The sequence below is a fragment of the Melospiza georgiana genome, chromosome 23 (assembly GCF_028018845.1).
Source record: "Melospiza georgiana isolate bMelGeo1 chromosome 23, bMelGeo1.pri, whole genome shotgun sequence".
In the NCBI taxonomy this organism is placed as follows: Eukaryota; Metazoa; Chordata; class Aves; order Passeriformes; family Passerellidae; genus Melospiza; species Melospiza georgiana.
In genome coordinates, this window is record NC_080452.1 from 8,210,348 (window position 1) to 8,225,414 (window position 15,067).

Here is a 15,067-nt window from a genome sequence, read left to right on the forward strand (position 1 = left end):
TGCTGCCGTGCGCGCGCCCCGTGCGCGGCGTCACCGGCGCGGCGTGAAACGTCACCGCCGGCGCGCGGGGCGCTGCGTGAGGGCAGCGGCGGGAACGGGAGCGGGATCGGGATCAGGGATTGGGAGCGGGATTGGGATGGAGAACGGGATCAGGGAGCGGGAGCGGGATCTGGGATTGGGATCGGGAGCGGGATTGGGAGTGGGATCGGGGATCGAGATTGGGAACGGGAGCGGGATCAAGGATTGGGAGCGGGACTGGGATCACGGATTGGGATCGGGGATTGGGAATGGGATCGGGGATCGAGATTGGGAACGGGAGCGGGATCAAGGATTGAGAGCGGGACTGGGATCACGGATTGGGAGCAGGATCGGGATTGGGAACGGGAGCAGGATCAGGGATTGGGAGCGGGATCGTGATTGGGACTGGGAGCGGGATTGGGATCGGAAACAAGAGAGGGAACGGGACCGGGATAGGGATTGGGATCGGGCTAGGATCAGAATTGGGGCTGGGATCGGGACCAGCACCAGGACCGGGATTGGGATTGGCACTGGGATCAGGATCAGGAGCGGCACTGTTGTACTTGGCTTGATTCTAACGGCTTGGCAGGTCACTTTAATTTATTGGTTTCCACTTCTGCTTCTTCAAATATTCTAATTCCAAAGTTTCTTCTGTGAGTGTATTTTAGGTTATTCATTAATTTATCTAGATATCTGATCAAAGTTCTTCCTAATAGTGTATTTTAGGTTATTTATTAACTTCTGCGATTCCCTTGATATATTTTTAAGTGTCTTTTAATTCTTTTATTTCTCAGAAACTATTGTTCATTATAAGGAATGGCTTCAGCTTTAAAGATGTTGCTTTTTGACAGGAACTTTCTGCTTGTGGCTGAGTTCTGCAATAATAACTTTTTGAAGCATAATTTTAGAATACTGCTTGTATCCTTGAAACTATAGCTTTAGAATATATAAAAAGGAAACGTGCTTATCTCACACCTTGATAAAGCAGTGATAAGCAGCTTGAGAAAGGAAGATGAACATCACCTCAAGGATTTGTGGTTTTGACCAAGGGAAGCTGGACATCACTGCTATGAGATTTATAGTCCTTGCAATCAAAAGGTGGACCCACATCTGGAATCTGGACCTCACCAGATGGGATTCTTCATCCTTCTTTCAGAAAGCAGACTCCCACCATCTGGGCATACTCCTTTTCTGGGATACATCCTGAAAAAAACTAAATCACAATAGTGTATAGAATTGTGACGTAGAGATTTGGAATAGAAACTGCTGATGAGTAAAAATTGAGAATATAAACTGCTGATGAGTAAAGAATAGGAATAGAAACTTTGAAACTATAGCTTTAGAATATATATATTATATTAAATATTCTATATAATATATATAGAATATTCTATGTAGTATATTCTATATAATATATATTCTATATTTTATATATAATATAGAGTATATATTATATATTCTAGAATATATATTCTATATATATTATATAGAATATATTATATGTATTCTATATATTATGTATAATATAGAGCATATATTACATATTCTATAATATATATTATATAGAATATATTATATATATTCTATATATAATGTATCATATATAGAATATATTTTATATATATATTCTGTATAATACATATATTATATAAAAACTGCTGAGAAAGCTGATGAGTACCCCTATAAATACCTGTGAGCCTCAGCTATCAGTGTGGAGGGAAAACTTCCCCCACTGTACCCAGCGCTGTATTGCTCATACTTTTATTAATTAATAAATTGCTGATTTATTAATGAATAAATTGATTCCTGCTTGAATATTTGCCTAGCCAACCTTCTAATTTATAACACCTCCCACGTTCCTGGAAGGTCAGGCCATGTGCATGCAGCAATCCGCATGGCCGGCCCGACCAGTTCCCACCAGTTCCGACCAGTTCCTTATCAGCGCGTCCCAGCCCAAGCCCCCGCGGCTGCCGGGGCCGTTCCGGGCCGCGACAAGGTGATAAACGCAGAAATCCTCGGGGCAGGGCGGGATGGCCGCGCCTGGAACCAGCCCCGCAGCCCCCGGAGCGCCTTTCCCGGCGGGAATGCCGGGGGATAGGGGGGAGGAGAGCCGGGAGGCGCCGGGCTGCCTCGGGAGGGGATGATCTGGGTGGGCAGCGGCTTTGGGAGACCCTCCCGCAGGGCCACGAGGTGACGGACGGACAGACGGACCCGCCGGGAGGGGACAGCAGCGGCGCCGGCGTGGCAGCAAAGGTGGGTGCCGTGGAGCCCCGTCCTGCCAGGGCTCTCCGAACTCCCCAGCCCTGCTTTGTTCCCTCCTCGGTTCTGCTCCAGCTCCCCGGGAATGCGGGGGGGGGGGGGGTCCCGCTCCCCGAAATGCCCCGGGACAAGCCTGGGAGCAGCGCGGGCACCGAGCGGTTGGTGCTGGAGCTGGGGAGTTCGTGCCCCGAGGGACCCCGGGATCCCCTTTTCCATGGATATTCCATAACCCAGAATCTCCTTTTCCGTGGATATTCCATACCCCAGGATCCTCTTGTCCATGGATATTCCACACCCTGGGGGTGCAGGACCCCTCTTCCATGGATATTCCATACCCCAGGATCCCCTTGTCCATGGATATTCCACACCCTGGGGGTGCAGGATCCCCTTGTCCATGGATATTCCACACCCTGGGGGTGCAGGGACCCCTCTTCCATGGATATTCCACACCCCAGGATCCTCTTGTCCATGGATATTCCACACCCTGGGGGTGCAGGATCCCCTTGTCCATGGATATTCCACACCCTGGGGGTGCAGGGACCCCTCTTCCATGGATATTCCACACCCCAGGATCCTCTTGTCCATGGATATTCCACACCCTGGGGGTGCAGGATCCCCTTGTCCATGGATATTCCACACCCTGGGGGTGCAGGATCCCCTTGCCCATGGATATTCCACACCCTGGGGGTGCAGGATCCCCTTGTCCATGGATATTCCACGCCCTGGGGGTGCAGGACCCCTCTTCCATGGATATTCCACACTCTGGGGGTGCAGGACCCCTCTTCCATGGATATTCCACACCCTGGGGGTGCAGGATCCCCTTGTCCATGGATATTCCACACTCTGGGGGTGCAGGATCCCCTTGTCCATGGATATTCCACGCCCTGGGGGTGCAGGACCCCTTGTCCATGGATATTCCACACCCTGGGGGTGCAGGATCCCCTTGTCCATGGATATTCCACACCCTGGGGGTGCAGGACCCCTCTTCCATGGATATTCCACAGCCCGGGGGTGCAGGACCCCTCTTCCATGGATATTCCATACCCCAGGATCCCCTTGTCCATGGATATTCCACACCCTGGGGGTGCAGGACCCCTCTTCCATGGATATTCCACACTCTGGGGGTACAGGATCCCTTTGTCCATGGATATTCCACACCCTGGGGGTGCAGGACCCCTCTTCCATGGATATTCCACACCCTGGGAGTGCAGCACCCCTCTTCCATGGATATTCCACGCCCTGGGGGTGCAGGACCCCTCTTCCATGGATATTCCACACCCTGGAGGTGCAGGATCCCCACTCCATGGATATTCCACACCCTAGGGGTGCAGGACCCCTCTTCCATGGATATTCCACACCCTGGGGTGCAGGATCCCTTTGTCCATGGATATTCCACACCATGGGGGTGCAGGATCCCCTTGTCCATGGACCCCTCTTCCATGGATATTCCACACCCTGGGGGTGCAGGATCCCTTTGTCCATGGATATTCCACACCCTGGGGGTGCAGGACCCCTCTTCCATGGATATTCCACGCCCTGGGGGTGCAGTTTGCGGCTCTTTGCTCCCACCCCGAGATTCCCGGGGATATTCAGATCCTCGGGGAGGGATCAGGGAAGCGGCGCTGCCCGGGCCGTGCTCGGGGGCGGAATCAGCGCCGGGAGCGGGGCGGGAAGAGGAAGGGAAACTCCTGGGGGAGGCACCGAGAGCTCGGGGAGGGCTCCTCAGGAGGGATCCCGCTGGACATTGGTGTGGAACGAGAGCGGGGTGCGGGCCGGGAGGATTGGGGTGTAGGGAAGGGTTGAGATTCAGGGGTGCAAGATTGGGGTGCAGGGAAGGATTAGGATTCAGGATTGAGGTGCAGAGGTGAAGGATTGGGATCCAGGGACGCAGGATTGGGGTGCAGGGAAGGATTGGGATCCAGGGACACAGGAGTGGGGTGCAGAGGTGCAGGATCGGGGTTCAGCATTGGGGTGCAGAGGTGCGGGTTGGGATTCAGGAGTGGGGTGCAGGATTGGGATTCAGGATTGGGGTGCAGGGAAGGATTGGGATTCAGGATTGGGGTGCAGAGATAAAGGATTGGGATTCAGGATTGGGGTGCAGGGAAGGACTGGGATTCAGGATTGGGGTGCAGGGAAGGATTGGGATTCAGGATTGGGGTGCAGGGCTCTCCAACCCCTCCATGCTCCAGTGCTGCCACCCCTCAATTTAAGGACAAAAATGGGGTTTCATGCTGGCAGGGGGCTCACCCAAGCCCCCGCGTCCCTTGGGGACATCACGGGGTGACGCGTGGGGTTGGCAGGGACACGTGGGCAGGGACAAACAGAGCCTGGGGCGGGCAGCGGGGGTGCCAGGGCGCTGCCAGCCCCGTGTCACCCCCAGGGTCTCGGCGTCCATAGCGGTGTCCCCGGAGGTGTCGCGGGGCTGGCGGCAGCAGCAGCAGCACGGGTGGCACCTGGCTGGCTGGCAGTGTCCCCAGGGCGGCAGTGACGTCCCCGGGGGCCGTGCTGAGCCGGCCTCTCCCTGCCTCGCAGCGGATCCCGCAGCTCCCGGAGGCGCCCTCGGCCAGCATGTTCCACCCGCCGGGCTGCAGGAGGAGCTTCCCCAGGGAGGTACGAGGGGCTGCCAGGGATCTCCTGGGGCTCTCCTGGGCTGGGGCTCTCCTGGGTTGAGGCTCTCCTGGGCTGGGGTTCTCCTGGAGCTCTCCTGGAGCTTTCCTGGAGTTTCCCCTGGGTTGGAGCTCTCCTGGAGCTTTCCTGAAGCTCTCCTGGGTTTGGGCTCTCCTGGAGCTCTCCTGGGTTTGGGCTCCCCTGGGTTGGAGCTCTCCTGAAGCTTTCCTGAAGCTCCCCTGGGTTGGGGCTCTCCTGGAGCTTTCCTGAAACTCTTCTGGGTTTGGGCTCCCCTGGGTTGGAGCTCTCCTGAAGCTTTCCTGGAGTTCTTCTGGGCTGGGGCTCTCCTGGAGCTTTCCTGGAGCTCTCCTGGAGCCCTCCTGGGAAAGCTCTCTTGGGGATCTCTTTGGGCTCTCCTGGAGTTCTCCTGGGGTTCTCCTGGGCTGGGGCTCTCCTGAAGCTTTCCTGGAGCTCTCCTGGAGCCCTCCAGGGAAAGCTCTCTTGGGGATCTCTTTGGGCTCTCCTGGGGTTCTCCTGGGTTGGGGCTCTCCTGAAGCTCTTCTGAGGCCCTCCTGGGGCTCTCCTGGGTTGAGGCTCTCCTGGGGCTCCCCTGCGTTGGGATGGGAGCCCAGCATCGCCCCGGGGCCACCCTGGGTTCCCCCTGCCCCATCTCCACCCCTGGGGATGCTGAGGAGCCAGGAGAACACCAGGGTGGGGAGGAACCCTGGGTGATGTGGGCTCTCCCAGGGCAGCCGGGTGGGCTCCTGGGGCTCCCCATCCCTGCCTGCTCCTGGGGCTCTCACGGCTCTGGTCTCTCCACAGCCTGCTCCGTGGTGGGATGGGCCGTGGCCATGTCCCCCTGATGGCCCTGGGGACACCTGGGACGGGCCACCTTGGGACGGGCCACCTTGGGACGGGCCACCTTGGGATGGGCCACCATGGGATGAACCACCTTGGGATGGGCCACCATGGGATGAACCACCATGGGATGGGCCACCATGGGATGAACCACCTTGGGATGAAGCACCATGGGATGGGCCACCGTGGGAGCAGCAGCCCAGGAGACGCCGGCGCAGGAGGGGCCCGGTAAGGGACAGGGCTGGGGGACGCGTCCCAAGGATGGTCACACTTTGTCAGGGAGACCCTCCCAAGTCACCAAACCCCGTCCCCAAAACCATTCTGGACACGTCTGGATCCACTCGTGCCCAGACAGGAGTTGGTGGCTTTCTAAATTCCCAGGCACAGACAGGAGTTGGTGGCTTTCTAAATTCCCAAAAGGAGTCTGGAAATGTCGGGATCCAGCAGAAATCTAAAGGTTCACCCCCAACCCCAGGATTAAGAATGGCAAAATAAATATGTAATATACCTATGTAAATGTATTTATATATATATGAATTTTTATATATATGCCTAAATATAAAAAGGCATTTATATATAGGTATATATATAAAAATGTGCATATATATATAGGTATATATATAAAAATGTGCATATATATATAGGTATATATATAAAAAGGTGCATATATATATATATATAAAATATATATATACCTATATATAAAAATAAATAATTTATTTATTATTTATAAAAAATTAATTTTATTATAAAATATATTTTATTGTAAAAATATTAGATAATATTTTATTATAAAAAATTATTTTTAATTTATATATTTTTATTTATTATCACTAATCTGCAGTGCAGTGGGGATGGTGTTATGAATGAGGTCCTGTGTGTCTAATTTATTAAACCACAAAATCAGAACTTAGCAGCAGTTTTAATTGAGCAGCAATTTTATATAAAATTAATACAACCAAGTAAGCATGTACAGAGTAAATTTGGCAGTGATTTCAAGGCTGATTCCTTAATTATCTCAAGGTCTATTCTATTTTGGGATGTTACTTATCTCAAACTACATCCTGTATTCTATTTTCTCATGAACATCTGAAAACATCTGTTTTGTGGCACTAATAACATGTCTTTTTCCTCCGTTACTTTTTAACAAATATTTTCTAAAATATCAAGATATTTACAATTACAATATATGTATATTATTTATTATGTAATATATAATATTATATGTTGTATGTTGTATGTTGTATGTTGTATGTTATATGTTATATGTTATATGTTATATATGTTATATGTTATATGTTATATAATACAATATATTATATATTATATATTATATATATTATATTATATATTATATATTATATATTATATATTATATATTATATATTATATATTATATATTATATATTTATATTACTATACTATAGTATATGGTACATAATATATATAGTATATAGTATATAGTATATACTATATAGTATATACTATATACTATATACTATATACTATATACTATATTATATATATATTTACAAATACAATATATTTACAATTGTTAGCCCGAATCACATTCATTTATCACAATGGTTACACCAGGGCGCTGCTAATTAAATCAATAGTTTCAAAATTAATTAGCAATTACAGTTCAGATTGTGCTGCTCACCCAGACCCACACAAATCTCTTTGGCTCACTCCGGGAGTGACCTTGAAGGGCTCCAGAAATGAACCCACACTCACTCCAGGGAAATTCCCCTGTTCAAAAGTGGGGTTCAGCTTTTACAGCATGAACTGACAGATGTTGGGGGGGTTTGGGGAGCATTTTTCCTTAAAAAAAATAAAATAATAAAATTGCTGCCCTCTGGTTCCTCCCAAGAAACATCTGCCCCTGTTCCCTGCCAGTGCTGTTTGCTCTCGGGGTTTCACATCCTCGTGGGGTTTCATTTTGGGATTTTGGAGTCACTGCTGCTCTCAGGGCTCTCCAGCGCTGCTGGCAGCCTGATCCTCCCCCTCCACTGCTGCTGATTTCCACAGCCAGGTGAAATCTGAGCTGGTTCACCCTAATTGCGTCCTGCTGCTGCTGCAGGGAGGGATTTACCCACAGCCCCCAAAGCAGCGAGCAGGAGAGGCACAAAGAGCCGAGGGTCACAACGGGGAGGGGGAGCAGCAAGAAATCCCGAAAATCCCAGTGGGTTTGTGGGGGGGAAAAAAAAAATCCCAAAAATTCCAGTGGGCTCATGGGGAAAAAAAATCCCAAAATTCCCATGCTGAGTGTCCTCACCACGGCCGTTCCCTTTGCAGCCCAGCCCCAGAGCCTTCCCTGGCCCTGGGGACGTGCCCTGGAACGAGGAGGAGCAGGACAGGAGGTGGGCACCCCCCGAGTGTCCCCTGCCACCGCCCTGGCCTGACAGAGCAGCCGTGCCAGGGGCTGAGGGTGACTTTGGAGAGTGCTGGTACCAGGTGAGGGCTGGTGGCACCTGGCCGCGGTGGCACCACAGTGGTGACGTGGGGCAGGGGACAGTCACTGCCCTGGTGACAAGGACAGTGTGTGGGCACCCTGTCCCGTTCCCTAAATCCAGTTTTTCCCTGCAGGATCCGCCGCCTGACCCCTGGCCTGAGTACCCCGAGGAGGAGCAGCCCCAGCCCCAGCCCCAGCCCTGGCCCCCGTCCGGCCCTGCAGGGTGGGTGACAACGAGTGACACCAGCACGGCTGTCCCTGCCCGTTGGCATCGCACAGAGACCCCTCCCGAGCCAACCCCGCCATGCTGGGGCTGGCTGGAGGCATTCCTGAAGAAATCCAAGGAAGTTCCCGAAATTCCTGCAGGAATCCAGGGAATTTCCACCAGCACCGCCCGCCCTGGAGCCACCCCCCGGCTGGGACACGACGGAGCCGCCCCCGGCAGCTGCTCCCGGTGCCCCGGGTGTGGTGTCCCCGACCCTCCCGAGGTCTGTGCTGCCCCCAGGCCGGCTCCTCGCTGCTCTCCATCCCCTCCCGGGCCAGCCTGAGGAGCTTCTGCCGCTGTTTCCCACCCCGCAGGGCACAAGCCGCGCTCCAGGAGGAGCCAGCCCGGGGCCAGGAAGGAGCCGCATCCCCCGGAGCCTCCCCAGCGCCCGGAGCCGCCCCCGGGGGCTGCAGAGAGGCAGGAGCAGCCGCAGGTGAGGGGTTTTACCCGTCCCAGCCCGTCCCGCAGCAGGGCTGTGCTCACCCCGAGCCCCGCACGCTGTGCTGGTTCCCTGCAGGATGTGCCAGCGGGCACTGGGGGTGTTCTGGAGCCCCCCAACCCGGCCAGGAGCCCTCTGGAGAGCCCAGCTGCTGATGGTGGTGCTGATCCTGGTGCTGCAGAGCTGCAGGTAGGAGATTCCCCCATGCCAGGGGTGCTCCCAGCCCTGGAGCTGCCTGGCTCAGGGGTGCTGGGGCATCTCCCTCCTCTCTGCTCCAGCCCTTCCCCCTCTCCACCTTGCTTTTTTTGCCAGGTGTGGAGTTTTTCCAGGCTTTTCTCAGTGTTTCCTGTGGGTTTTAAGTGTCCTGTCCATCCCATCCCATTTCATCCCATGGATCCCATCCCATAGATCCCATCCCGTTTCATCCCATAGATCCCATCCCATAGATCCCATCCCATAGATCCCATCCCATTTCATCTCATCCCATCCCATGGATCCCATCTCATCTCATCCCATCCCATGGATCTCATCCCATTTCATCTCATCCCATCCCACAGATCCCATCCCATTGATCCAATCCCATCCCATCCCATTTCATCTCATCCCATCCCATCCCATGGATCCCATCCCATTTCATCTCATCCCACCCCATGGATCCCATCCCACCCCATCCCAGCCCATTTCCCGTCCCCAGGTGGAGCTGGGAGCTGGGCACAGCCCCGTGGGCAGCCAGGATCAGGCTCCCTGTGCTCCAGGAACAGATCCAGCCCCTCCTGAGGAGACCTCCAGGAATCCTGAGATCCAGGAGCACCTTGAGGTATGGGGCTGCTGGGGAGGGACACAGGACCAGCTCCAGGCTCCCCAAACCCTCCCCACCAGCGCACACAGCTTCCCCTGGGGATTGTTTCTATTTTTTCCTATTATTCTATTTTTTTTTCTCTTTTTTTCTGTTTTTTCTATATTTTGTATTATTTTTCCTGGTTTTCACTATTATTTTTTCTATTATTTTTTCTATATTTTTTCTATATTTTTTCCATATTTTTTTCTATATTTTTTCTATATTTTTTTCTATTATTTTTCTATTTTTCCTATTTTCTATTCCCACCCTAAAGCAGAGCCTGCAGGGAGGCACAGCCCCCTTTCCCAAACCCTCTAATCCCCTCACTGTGGACTCCACAATGCCCCCGCACAGTGTGGGGAGGGACCAATCCCACTCTGAAATTTAAGAGTTCAATTAGCGGTAAGAAATAAGTATTTATTTATTATTGATATTATTTATTTATGTATTTATTAATAAATAAGTATTTATTATTGGGGTATTTATTATTATTTAGTTAGTTATTAAATAAGTATTTAATATTATTTATTAATATTTATTTATTTATTTATTTATTTATTTATTTATTTATTTATTTATATAAGTAAGTAAGTAAATAAATAAATAAATAAATAAATAAATAAATAAATAAATAAGTATTTATTTATTAGTTAAGTAAAGCAGAAGTGGCAGTGCTGGGTGCCTGGCTGCAGCCGGAGGCACACACACACGCAATTTTCAGTCCTTTGTGCTGCTGCAATTGCGCAACTTCCTCAAATTTCTTGGCACATTCTCAGGGCCGAGTTTGCCACAGCTCCACCCTGGGTTGCTGCAGGGTCTGGGGGTCCATCCAGGACCCTCCCCTGGTTTTCTCCTGATGCCTCTTGACCCCTGGCATTCTCTTTTTGTGCTGTTTTGTTCTCCGCCTGTGCTATCTTGGTTCTGCGTTTTGTTATCTGCTGCGCCAGCCTTGCTTTGTGCACATTTTCAGTTCCTCAGCCCGCAGAAGCCGTTACAAATTCGCCTTCTGTCTGAAAGCTATTGCAATTCACCGGCAATTCCCGTTTGTAGCAACAACAATTTCCCAACTTTGGCTGTCTGTGCCGCGCAGGCGGAGCCGTGCGGTGTCCCCAGGGCTGGCGGCGGTCACGGGTCACCTCCCCAGAGCCCAGCAGCCCCTCCAGACCCTGCCGGGAGGGAAATCCTGGAGTGCAGCAGCTCTGGGGAGGCAGAGCTCAGCCCTCGTTCCTGTGGGGCTGGGGAAACTGAGGCACGAGCTGCCCAGGCTGGGGTGAGTTTGGGGCGTGGGGCAGCTCCGTGTCCCCACCCCAATGGGGGACAGCGCTGTCCCCATGTCCAGCACAGCCACTCTCTGTCCCTCAGCCTCTGCAGAGCCTTCATCCTCCTGAGAACCCTCAGCTTCCTCCAGGACCTGCAGCAGAGCCCAAAGCCCAGCCCAGCCGAGCTGCCCCGGGCACCTGCACCCCACCAGAGACCTCCACAGCGCCCCAGAGCCCACCTGGGGCTGGTGCCACCATTCAGGTACGGGCTCTGGGTGTCCCCAGTGTCCCCCCGGGCTTGGGGGCGCTGCCAGAACCCAGGGGGGTCCCTGTGGCTGCGGGATGTGGGGTTTAAGGGTGCCTTTGTCTGGAGGCACAGCCCGTGTCGGCCCTGGGAGAGCAGCCAGGGCAGGAAGCCGAGGCTCAGGGGTGTGACCACACAGCGTCACAACAGCGTGGGGAGCTGCTGCCAGAGCCTCAGGGCAGGGCCACGGGGTCAGCACCCCAAAAGCAGCACCAAACCACCCCTGTTTTAACCCACAAACCCCTAAACATCATCCAAACCCCTGCAAACCCCTGCAGAGCGTGGCCACGGGGTCAGCGCCCCAAAACCAGCACCAAACCATCCCTATTTTAACCCACAAACCCCCAAACATCATCCAAACCCCTGCAGAGCACGGCCACGGGGTCAGCACCCCAAAACCAGCAACAAACAACCCCTATTTTAACTCACAAATATCAAAATATCATCCAAACCCCTGCAGAGCATGGCCACGGAGTTGGCACCCCAAAAGCAGCACCAAACAACCCCTGCTCCTAGCCCACAGACCCACAAATATCATCCAAACCCCTGCAGAGCACCCCAAAACACCAAATTCACACCCAGCATTGTTCCCATCTTACTGCTGCACTAAGGGCACAATGTTTTTTTCGTGTTACTGGACACATTGTGCCCTTAGTGCAACAGTAAGACAGGAAAGAACATCTTTAGCAAGAACACGAAAAAAAATCTCAATAAAATATCCACAAAAGCACAAAAGTAAGCGTGGTTACCTAATAAATAACTAGCCAACAGTGAGCTCGCCTTTACAATATGCACAAAATTCATTAACACTAATACAAAGATACATACCTACCAACAAAGTTCAAAATTTACTAATCGCTCGTATTAGTACTCCCAACAGTTTGTCACTGCTTTGTCACCCCTCCCTCGGGTGCCACCCCACTCCCCCTCTTTGCCCCAGCTTCTCTCCCTCATTAGCAGTAATTAATAGTAATTAATCTGCTCTGGAGGGTTCTCCTTGGTTTCCTCAGAGCTCCATTCCAGGCCTGCTCACACTCTGCTGTCACTGGATTTGTGCTGCGGGTTTAAGGGGTTTGGATGATATTTGTGGGTTAAAAGAGGGGTGGTTTGGTGCTGGTTTTGGGGTGCTGACCCTGTGGCCGTGCCCTGTGGGTCTGGGAGCAGCTCCAGGATGGGGGGGGATCTCACCTGAGGAGCTTTGGGAGCCATGCTGGGGGGTGAGGGTGTGAATTTGGCGTTTTGGGGGGCTTGCAGGGGTTTGGATGATATTTGTGGGTTAAAATAGGGGTTGTTTGTTGCTGTTTTTGGGGTGCTGACGCTGTGGCCGTGCTCTGCAGGGGTTTGCGGGGGTTTGGATGATGTTTGGGGGTTTGTGGGCTAAAATCAGGGGTGGTTTGGTGCTGGTTTTGGGGTGCTGACCCCGTGGCCATGCTCCGCAGGGGTTTGGATGATATTTGTGGGTTTGTGGGTTAAAATAGGGTTGGTTTGTTGCTGGTTTTGGGGTGCTGACCCCGTGGCCGTGCTCTGCAGGGGTTTGCAGGGGTTTGGACAATGTTTGGGGGTTTGTGGGCTAAAATCACGGGTGGTTTGGTGCTGCTTTTGGGGTGCTGACTCTTACACTTGTCTCTTTATGTGACGTTTCTCAGCTAGCTAGCTGTCTGCAAAGCTCTCTACAGCAAACCAGTGGCTCCTTCCGTGGGGTGACCATTCCTGGGCTGGTGACTGACCAGCGTGGCTCAGTCCCTTTCCCCTCTGAGCTTCCTGTGGGGTTTTGGAGTCCCTGCTGCTCTCAGGGCTCTCCAGCGCTGCTGACAGCCTGATCCCCCCACCCCTCCACTGCTGATTTCCACAGCCAGGTGAAATCTGAGCTGATTTCATCCTCCTGCACAAAGGGGGACTCACTCACCCTTGGCCTTTCCCTCATGCCAGGCTGTGTGTGGCCAGCAGCAGCCCTGCTCAGAGCCCCCCACACCATTCCCAGCTGGAATCGACTCCCGCTCCGCTGCTGTGCTCAGGAGGAAGGCAAAGATCGAGCTGGTGAGTCCTGGGGGGGCACCTGAGGGGCCGGGGGCAGCTCCAGGGCGGGGAACGTCACCCGAGGAGCCTTGGGGACAATGCTGGGTGGTGAATTTGGTGCTTGGGGGGAGCGTGCTGTGGGGTTTGCAGGGGTTGGTGCTGGTTTTGGGGTGCTGACCCTGTGGCCGTGCCCTGTGGGTCTGGGAGCAGCTCCAGGATGGGGGGGGATCTCACCTGAGGAGCTTTGGGAGCCATGCTGGGGGGTGAGGGTGTGAATTTGGTGTTTTGGGGGGCTTGCAGGGGTTTGGATGATATTGGGGGTGTTTGGGCTAAAATAGGGATGGTTTGGTGCTGGTTTTGGGGTGCTGACCCCATGGCCCTGCCCTGCAGGGGTTTGGATGATATTTGTGGGTTTGTGGGCTAAAATCAGGGGTGGTTTGGTGCTGGTTCTGGGGTGCTGATGCTGTGCCCTGCCCTGCAGGGGTTTGGATGATATTTGGGGGTGTTTGGGCTAAAATAGGGGTGGTTTGGTGCTGCTTTTGGGGCGCTGAGCCCGTGACCCTGCACTGCAGGGGTTTACAGGTGTTGGGATGATATTTGTGGGTTTGTGGGCTAAAATAGGGGTGGCTTGGTGCTGGTTTTGGGGTGCTGAGCCCACAGCCCTGCACTGCAGGGGTTTGCAGGGGTTGGGATGGTATTTGTGGGTGTTTGGGCTGAAATAGGGGGTGTTTTGGTGCTGGTTCTGGGGTGCTGACCCCGTGGCTGTGCCCTGCAGGGGTTTGAATGATATTTGTGGGTGTTTGGGCTGAAATAGGGGGTGTTTTGGTGCTGCTTTTGGGGTGCTGACCCCGTGGCTGTGCCCTGCAGGGGTTGGGATGGTATTTGTGGGTGTTTGGGCTGAAATAGGGGTGGTTTGGTGCTGGTTTTGGGGCGCTGAGCCCGCAGCCCTGCACTGCACGGGTTGGGATGGTATTTGTGGGTGTTTGGGCTGAAATCGGGGGTGTTTTGGTGCTGGTTCTGGGGCGCTGAGCCCGCGGCCCTGCAGTCGTACCAGCAGTTCAGCCTGAGCGTCGCCGTGGTGGCCACGATGCTGCTGCACGAGGAGCCCTCGATGGAGGCGGCGCTGGGGGTGGCGCTCAGGGCCAACCTGCGCCAGGGCCGCCTGCACCACCTGCAGCAGCTGGAGGAGTTCATCGACAGCCTCGACTCCGTGGGCTCCAGCGGCCTCTGAGGGCTTTGGGCCCTCCTGCCCTGCGACAGGGCTGTGACGGCGCTGTGACAGTGCCCTGGGGTGCTCGGGAGCCTGCAGGGTGAGGTGGGAGGTGTTGGCAGCCCCCGCGGAGAAGGAGGGCGAGCGGGATGTGTTTGGTTTTTTGGCCCTGCCCAAAGCCCTGAGGGCAGCCAAAGCGTCGCTGGTTTGACTGGAGGGAGGGCGGCAGTGCCTGCCCTCCTTTCCTGACGGCCGGGAGTGCGCCCCCAAACCCCAGCGAGTGTTTTTGGGTTGAAATCTGCAAATAAACCGTGTCCTTTTTGCAGCCCTTGTTGTGTTCCTGCAAGGGAGGGGTCCCACGGTGAAGCCCGGCTGTGGCAGAGGGCACAGATCACCCCTGGGGACCTCCCAGCCCTGGTGACAGTGTCAGTGTCACGGTGGGGTGGGAAGGAACAGGGCAGAGCCTGAGTTCAGATTTCAGCCAGGTTTTATTGGAGTTTGTCACCTGAGACCAGAGCTGTGCCCTGGTCCCCTCCCCA

General features: G+C 53.4%; 1 protein-coding gene across 1 annotated transcript; it reads left to right on the forward strand.

The window, feature by feature from the left end:
- The first annotated feature begins 4,845 nt into the window (after nt 1-4,845).
- LOC131093030 (basic proline-rich protein-like) lies at nt 4,846-14,826 on the forward strand. Its single transcript, XM_058040030.1, has 12 exons — nt 4,846-4,887; nt 5,707-5,970; nt 8,041-8,199; nt 8,332-8,420; nt 8,564-8,685; nt 8,777-8,895; nt 8,980-9,090; nt 9,596-9,718; nt 10,830-11,009; nt 11,102-11,260; nt 13,232-13,339; nt 14,364-14,826. The coding sequence occupies exons 1-12, from the start codon at nt 4,846-4,848 to the stop codon at nt 14,547-14,549; spliced, it is 1,662 nt and encodes a 553-aa protein (XP_057896013.1). The 3' UTR covers nt 14,550-14,826.
- Nucleotides 14,827-15,067: the final 241 nt, after the last annotated feature.